Consider the following 8,857-nt stretch of genomic DNA (forward strand, 5'->3'; position numbering starts at 1 on the left):
AGCTTTAACTTACATGCTTAAAACAGCTGACAGGAGCTCCCACTGTGTTACTGCTGCAGATATACCTTCCCCAGTCAAAGCTCTCTGCAGGCACGACTAGGTAGGCCCAGAAGAGGTGCAGAGCTAGAGTAAGCCTACCACTAATACACTCATCAAATACCACAAATGCTTTTTACTGACTTACCAGACTTGGACTTGGCCTGGTTCTGTTGACTTGCTTGGTACTGGGCATACGCCGCCAGCTTTGCCATGAGAGGTTGTTTCTGCAAGACTTTTGCTTTCTTTGTTGGAGGCTTGCCCTTGTAAAACAAACCAAACTAGGCATCAGTATCAGTAAATTGAGATATCAGCCTCTGACAAGCTGCAAATCTGATTCATTTACCTGGAGACGTGCCAGAATGCTAGCCTTTTTAGAATTAGAGGAATAACTCCTGGAACAAGACACGCTGCAGAAGCGTTTGGTTTTGGAATAAAAAGCATCTCGAACACCAATCATTCCACACATCTCACACGTGGCTGGGAAGATCAAGAAACAAAAGCAGAGAATGGCATTTGGTGCAGAAAAAAAATTCCATTATATAAAGTTTTACACCAAGTAGAAAAAATGAAAATCTGTCTTCAAAAAACATCTCCCAAAATAATATTGAAAAAACTGATTCTTTGCAATTGTTTAGACCAAGCAGAGGAAACACAAAAAATAGACCCAAAACTATGGAACCTTTTTAATTTTTATTTATAGTCCAAATGTCAGGTCAAACTTCTAGCTTATAAAAAATAAACAGTGCCCGTATCTAACTGAAACACAATCCAACAGGAGAAATGCCTACTGTAACAACGTCAAGGAAGCTGCCTAGTCCCAGTTCAATGGGTCTAAAATACAGAGCTGGTCAGGACTTATGAAAAGCATTAAGGTTATGAACAATGTCGTAGTTTTAAGACAGAGCACTGAAACAATTTATATATATATTTTTTTAAATCAGAACCAAAACATTATTCAGACCCAACCAATTATTTTGAAGCTTTGCTTGACATTCACAGGCAGGGCTAAATTTAGAGTTTTATTTTTCAATAAAGGTCATTCCCATTTGCTATTTCAACACCCTTTTTGTGAAGAGTCTCAAAACAGAAGAAAAATAAAGCAGTTTTCAGTACTGACCCATCCCAGCTTTGCCATCAGGGTAGGTGTAGACCTGTCCATTATTTTTGATGATGGGCAGGCTGGCTGGGATGGAAGTCACAACATCATCCTCACTATCCTCTGAGCTGGAGCTGCTGGTGGACTCCTCGCTGCAGCTGTCGTAGCCATCAAACATCCCGAATGAGTCCCTACGCTTCCTCTCTGAACGTGCAGTGCGCTCAGCCTTTACATGGAAACGGCAAAAACCAGAGTGAATGATGGGCGAACATCTAAAAAGGTCATGCAGTAACCAACTGACAGCTCCAAGCCTAGGAAGACAAGCAAACATCTGGTGATAGCAATCTGGTGATGTTAAGTTGTTATGTTGGCTGTAAAAAGATTTTAGTTGCACTATTTGCAGCATTAGCCATTCATTCAAACAAAACAGACAAATTAAATTCGTCCTTAGCTTATCAACTTTAGACTACCTGGATCTCTAGAATTGGATCTGTATGTGTGAATGTTTCCGTTCAGTTCTGCAGGATTTGGATTGACTGATCAGAACAAAACATTGAGATTCCTGAACATAAAACTGAGGTTCCAAGAGAAATCTCTTTGATACTAGCTTAATATATGACAGAAATAATACTACTTGCAAAGTTCTAATGTTTTGATAACTACAACAGATGTCAATGTATAAATGAGTCTATTAATAAAACGTAGTAAAACACAATCAATGTTCAAGTTGGAGCAATGGGACAAATTTGTGAAACACCTAAATCAATGGGGATTTTTAAGACAGCCAATAACAACCTGAAGGCACTCATGAACCAAAAGAACCAAGGTTCAACAACAAGTTTCTTTTTTCAAGTAAAGAAAGTGCATCTGATAAATGTCCATATTGTTCAGTTCTCTACAGTTAAAACAAGATATTTACTGACACTGTTTAAAAAGACCCATAATCTTTATTCCACAATTAGACATTAAATCAGACTAAAGTTTCATGTTTTAATTGAGGACAGAATGTTTATTAGTTCCCACAAATTACTTCTGTATTTAGTAAACTGCTTTAAACTGTATGAAGTGGGCCAAATGTTTTGGGGTTTCCTCCAATAAGCTTCCTAGTTTAGTTTGCTGGAATGTTGGCCCATTCTTCCTAACAGAACCAGTGAAACTGGGTCAGATTACTGGCTGCCTTAATCACACAGACATTCTGCCCACCAATGCTATCTGGCACTAGGATCAGGACTTAGTGATGGACAATTCAAAACATTGACTTTGATGTCCTTCAGCCCATTAGTAGCTGCTGATCTGGTGGTATGCTGAGGGACATTGAACATTTGGAAGACATCTGTCCCCAAGCTTTAACTTCTTTGCTGATGTCTTGAGATGATGCTTCAATATTTCCACAGAATACTCTTTTTCTAATGACACCATCTACTTTGCGAAGTGCACCAGTCCCTCCTGAAGCAACAGACCCCACAGCATTTTGCTGCCACCCTCGTACTTCACAGTTGGGATGTTGTTCTCAGGCTTCAAGCTTCCCTCTTTTTCCTCTAAATGTAAACATGGTCATTATTGTCAAACTCCATCAGACCAGAAGACCTGTCTCCAAACATTGAGCTCTTTGTGCCCGAGTCCATTAAATACCAATCTGGCTTCTTCTGTTGCTTCTAGAGTTCTGGCTTCTTTCTTTCTGAGTGGCCTTTTAGTTTATGTTGGTACCGGACTAGGGCTGCAACTAACGAATATTAGCATCATGTGGCTGTATGACTGGAAAAGGGCTATATAAGTTCAGTTCATGAACTTGGAACCTACAGGTATCTGGAAATTTGACCCAAGAATGAACCAGACTAGCGGAGGGGTCCAAAGTGTTCCTCTTGATATCTGGGCTGATTTCTCTGGACTTTTCCATGATGTCACACCAGGAAGCACAGTGTTTGAGGCGTTGCCTTAAGTACATCCACAGGACGAGCCTGCATTTAACGCAGTTGTGAATTAACCTATCAGAAGCTTATAAAGTCATGACATCATCACCTGGGCCTTCCCAGTTTTTTCTTTTTACTGTCTCCTGTCTGGCAGAGTAGCACTCAAAATTGCTGTCCGAGTGCCAAAAAGAAGCTTTTCACAAGTTGAGGATTACAGCTAACGCTATAATGCTCTACTCAATATTTATAACAGAAACTTTATTAGAAACTGTTTTGGGATATTTCAATTGTTATGGATACAAAGACGGAAACGAAAAGGAAAAATTAAGAAGGAAGAAAGAGAGAGAGGTGGGGCTAAAAGGATAAAGGGAGTGAAGGAGAAAAGAATGGAGGAGAGAAAGAAAGATGAAGAGAATACATAACACCATAGAAGATTGCTTCTCCACCTGCAGAAACATAACATTGTTATCAAAAAGTGCACGGTACTAATGAATGCAAGATCTATTTAGTGGTAACCGCGGCTCAATATACAGGGTGGGCCATTTATATGGATACACCTTAATAAAATGGGAATGGTTGGTCATATTAACTTCCTGTTTGTGGCACATTAGTATATGTGAGGGGGGAAACTTTTCAAGATGGGTGGTGGCCATGGCGGCCATTTTGAAGTCGGCCATTTTGAATCCAACTTTTGTTTTTTCAATAGGAAGAGGGTCATGTGACACATCAAACCTATTGGGAAATTCACAAGAAAAACAATGGTGTGCTTGGTTTTAACATAACTTTATTCTTTCATACGTTATTTACAAGTTTCTGACAACTTATAAAATGCGTTCAATGTGCTACCCGTTGTGTTGGATTGTCTTCTCCCACTCTTCACACACTGATAGCAACACCGCAGGAGAAATGCTAGCACAGGCTTCCAGTATCCGTAGTCTCAGGTGCTGCACATTTCGTATCTTCACAGCATAGACAATTGCCTTCAGATGACCCCAAAGATAAAAGTCTAAGGGGGTCAGATCGGGAGACCTTTGGGGCCATTTAACTGGCCCATGACAACCAATCCACTTTCCAGGAAACTGTTCATCTAGGAATGCTTGGACCTGACACCCATAATGTGGTGGTGCACCATCTTGCTGGAAAAACTCAGGGAACGTGCCAGCTTCAGTGCATAAAGAGGGAAACACATCGTCATGTAGCAATTTTGCCTTGAGGTTTGAGTTGGTAGCATTGTTGCCTTGCAGCAAGAAGGTCCTGGGTTCGACTCCTGGCCAGGGGTTTTTCTGCATGTTCTCCCTGTGCATGCATGGGTTCTCACCTGGTACTCCGGCTTCCTCCCACAGTCCAAAAACGTGACTGTTAGGTTAATGGGTCTCTCTAATGCCCCTTTTCCACTGGCTCGATTTGGCCCGACTCGGCTCGCTTTGCGAGCATTTCCATTATTGTTATTTCAGTACCGGTACCTACTTTTTTGGTACCTCCTTCTTAGCAGGGCTAAGCGAGGCCAAGTCAGTACTGTACATGACGTGAACAAACGGCTGTTCACCGGTTGGGCGTGGGTGCGGCCAGCCGTAAGAGTCGACCAGCGTAAAAAAACAACAACAAAAAACAACCGCCATTTTCAAACGTGTATTCAAGCAAGTGAGAGAAACATATGACGGAGTCTGCACAACTATCCAGAAAAGTCACCCCTTGGAACGACGACGAGGTGCAAGCTTTTCTGGCAATCATAGGATTTCGGTTTATATCTTCTTGGAATTGAAGAAGATCCCCAATCAAGCTCACAAATACGACATATGGTGCAATGGAAATGCAACACACCACGTGCAGAGCTGTGCGGAGCTGTTCCGGGATGGCCAAATCGAGCAAGTGGAAAAGGGACATAAATTGCCCTTAGGTGTGAATGAGTGTGTGCATGGTTTTTTTGTCCTGTATGTCTTTGTGTTGCCCTGCAATAGATTGGCGACTCTTCCAAGGTGTACCCTGCCTCTCGCCCATAGACTGCTGGAGATACGCGCCAGCTCCCCCGTGACCCACTATGGAATTAGTGGTATAGAAGATGAATGAATAGAAAAAAAATAATCCCCTAAAAGGGCAAAGGTTTAGTGTGACTTAATGTCAGACAAGAAGGAGAAAGATCATGTTTGTTTTTAACACTGTATGTATATATATAGTTTCAGGTTAGCTTTAAAAGGATGCGGTTTAGTTTAACCAACTTGGTCAAATTACACAGCTATGATTAAAAAGACTTCTCATAGTTTGCTGCACCAATGCTGCTGTGCAAACTGTGCCACTTATACATGGCAATACATGAAGACATCCAGTGGTTTGCTCTGGGTCAATATACCACTTCACCAAGTCGACCCCTCATTTCATACCCAGGTGTGGTTAGTCAGTCCCATACTGTGCGTATTTCACAAAAAAAAGTTTCCGTTTATTTTCATTCATCAAGAAGCGAGGTCACAAAAATGATCAAATCTCAAGTATAATTTAATTATAAATTGTCTTTTGTTCAACTTGGCATTACACCCATTTATTTATTTTGGTTCTGATTCCTATATACACACAGAAACACTGGTACATCTCAATAAATGAGAATATTATGGAATAGTTCATTCCAGCAAACTCCATCACTAACTGAAACACGTTATATAGATCAATTCCACGCAGACAGTCTTTATTTCTGTTAATTATGATTTTTTGCTTCCAGCCAATGAAAAAACATTTAAGATTAGAATATTATATCAGGCAAATAAAAAACATATTTAATACAGAAATGTGGGCTTCAAGAAGAGCATGTTTGAACACCTGCCTGAAGGTTGTTATTTTCAAAAGTGCTTTTAATCTGACAAACGAGCCTCATCGGAAAGTACCGGGGTTGGACAATGAAACTGAAACACCTGTCATTTTAGTGTGGGAGGTTTCATGGCTAAATTGGACCAGCCTGGTAGCCAGTCTTCATTGATTGTACATTGCACCAGTAAGAGCAGAGTGTGAAGGTTCAATTAGCAGGTTAAGAGCACAGTTTTGTTCAAAATATTGAAATGCACACAACATTATGGGTGACGTACCAGAGTTCAAAAGAGGACAAATTGCTGGTGCACGTCTTGCTGGCGCATCTGTGACCAAGACAGCAAGTCTTTGTGATGTATCAAGAGCCATGGTATCCAGGGTAATGTCAGCATACCACCAAGAAGGACGAACCACATCCAACAGGATTAACTGTGGATGCAAGAGGAAGCTGTCTGAAAGGGATGTTCGGGTGCTAACCCAGATTGTATCCAAAAAACATAAAACAACGGCTGCCCAAATCACGGCAGAATTAAATCTGCACCTCAACTCTCCTGTTTCCACCAGAACAGTCCGTCGGGAGCTCCACAGGGTCAATATACACGGCCGGGCTGCTATAGCCAAACCTTTGGTCACTCATGCCAATGCCAAACGTCGGTTTCAATGGTGCAGCAAATCTTGGGCTGTGGACAATGTGAAACGTGTATTGTTCTCTGATGAGTCCACCTTTACTGTTTTCCCCACATCCAGGAGAGTTACGGTGTGGAGAAGCCCCAAAGAAGCGTACCACCCAGACTGTTGCATGCCCAGAGTGAAGCATGGGAGTGGATCAGTGATGGTTTGGGCTGCCATATCATGGCATTCCCTTGGCCCAATACTTGTGCTAGATGGGCGCATCACTGCCAAGGACTACCGAACCATTCTTGAGGACCATGTGCATCCAATGGTTCAAACATTGTATCCTGAAGGCGGTGCCGTGTATCAGGATGACAATGCACCAATACACACAGCAAGACTGGTGAAAGATTGGTTTGATGAACATGAAAGTGAAGTTGAACATCTCCCATGGCCTGCACAGTCACCAGATCTAAATATTATTGAGTCACTTTGGGGTGTTTTGGAGGAGCGAAATCAGGAAACGTTTTCCTCCACCAGTATCACCACCTGGTCACTATCCTGCAAGAAGAATGGCTTAAAATCCCTCTGACCACTGTGCAGGACTTGTATATGTCATTCCCAAGATGAATTGATGCTGTATTGGCTGCAAAAGGAGGCGCTACACCATACTAATAAATGATTGTGGTCTAAAACTGGTGTTTCAGTTTCATTGTCCAACCCCTGTATATTCTCATTTAGTGAAATGTATCTGTATATTCATTAAGTCATTCATTGAGTTATATAACCATGTTTCTATACAGCAAACTTTAAGCAAATTATAGAAAATTACTTTAACTTTTCAGCTGTCAAGTGGGATAAACTGATGTACGATCAGTACAAAATGCTCCGTGGCAGAAGGGGGAAAAAACCACAAAAGTATGAAATGGTGAACGAGCAGGGAAGCTGGTAATTTTGAATCATTCATCATCCAGTTCACCATTATTGCATTTATGTGACCAAATGACTTTCAAAACATCATTTCTGTACTTGATTTTGCAGCCATTTGGCAACTTTAGTGTTTAGTGGTTTAAATAGAGAGGGGGTCTGCAACCTGCAGCTCCATAGCAACAAGTGGCTCTTTGAACCTTTCACAATGGTTCTTAATAACTCTGGCTAGAAATGATAAAGAACCAACTGTTTTTAAATATAGATGTAATAACAAATGCTGGATTTTGCAGGGTTTTTTCATGGGATTGCATTGAATTTCCACAACAGAATGACACTAAAAAGTACTAGTAATATTACTTTTTTTAGTACTGCTTTTTTACATTATTTTCCGCACAAATATGCAATGGAAGAAAATGTATCCATCCTCTTTGGCAGTTTTATGCTTCTCTTTATTATTAAACCTAAAAGCAGCCATAAAATGGTGGTTCTTTAAAAATGCAATTTCCTATAGCATTTGTTAAAACGAGTTTTATCTAACTGTAGTGAGGGCAAAAATGGCTCTTTGTAAAGGTTTCAGACCCCTGATCTAGAGGTTTTAAGTTCTGTTTCGGCTACACTTGATGAATGGTAGAATTAGCTGCAAAGGCATAGTAAAAAAAAAAACAATTTTGATTTCAGATCATTAAAATTATCAATATCCACAGATTAATTAAAAATCTGACACTATACATTACTATAAAGCCGAACACACAACTGAATCTAGCTTTTATTTGACAAAAATAAAACAAAAGTACAGTGGTCTATTCTGTGGCTGTTTTGTCATATATTAACAGTCATAAAAATGCTTCATTTATTCAAAAGATGTTTTAAAAACTTAGCATATCACTAGCTGATCTTAAAACACCTACAGAAATGTAAAACAACTAGAGCTGCCATGACCTGCTTACTTCCTCTACAGTTTAATACAGGTGGATTTAAATCCACTGACTGTTGACGCTGGTTCAGCCGAGAAGCAGTAGCACAACTAGCTAGCGGAAATCGTTTTTTTTTCCCTCTTATTATATTCCCAAAATCGCACAAAGGTTTTTGCATTCAAATAAGACGTATAACTGTGCGTGTAAAGTTACGGTCAAACTCTGTTATCTTGGTTCTCCCACAGGGCTTATGATGCGCTTATTAAATAGATATCGCAATCAGAAGCATTAGCGTGCTAGCATAAACGGATAACAACAAAGGAGCGCTAACTCAGGCCCAAAAATGTCTCAAAGTCACTCACCAAATCCCGTGCGTCTTCCATCAGCTCCTCATATAGAAAACATTTAGGTTAGCTCTATTTCCTGCTGTAACTCAAACTCGCACTGTGAATAAAACTGACTATGTTATACGAAGCTCTAAATGCATACTAGCAAGGACATCAATTACTTTGGCGCAACAGCGCATGAGCGAGCGTAGCCTACTTTGCTTTGATTGGTTAGTT

The 8,857-nt window shown here is 40.5% G+C and overlaps 1 protein-coding gene across 1 annotated transcript in view; it reads right to left on the minus strand.

Annotated features, from left to right (window-relative positions):
* Positions 1-8,821, minus strand: part of mbtd1 (mbt domain containing 1) — a 49,022-nt gene extending 40,201 nt beyond the window's left edge. Inside the window, exons 1-5 of the mRNA XM_047378156.1 lie at positions 8,657-8,821; positions 1,157-1,361; positions 383-516; positions 185-299; positions 14-96 (exon numbers count right to left, since the gene is read on the minus strand). Coding sequence (XP_047234112.1) covers positions 14-96; positions 185-299; positions 383-516; positions 1,157-1,361; positions 8,657-8,677 — 558 coding nt within the window. The 5' untranslated portion in view covers positions 8,678-8,821. The remainder of the gene's footprint in view (positions 1-13; positions 97-184; positions 300-382; positions 517-1,156; positions 1,362-8,656) is intronic.
* Between the last annotated feature and the right edge of the window lie 36 nt (positions 8,822-8,857).

Source organism: Girardinichthys multiradiatus, chromosome 10 (genome assembly GCF_021462225.1).
Source record: "Girardinichthys multiradiatus isolate DD_20200921_A chromosome 10, DD_fGirMul_XY1, whole genome shotgun sequence".
In the NCBI taxonomy this organism is placed as follows: Eukaryota; Metazoa; Chordata; class Actinopteri; order Cyprinodontiformes; family Goodeidae; genus Girardinichthys; species Girardinichthys multiradiatus.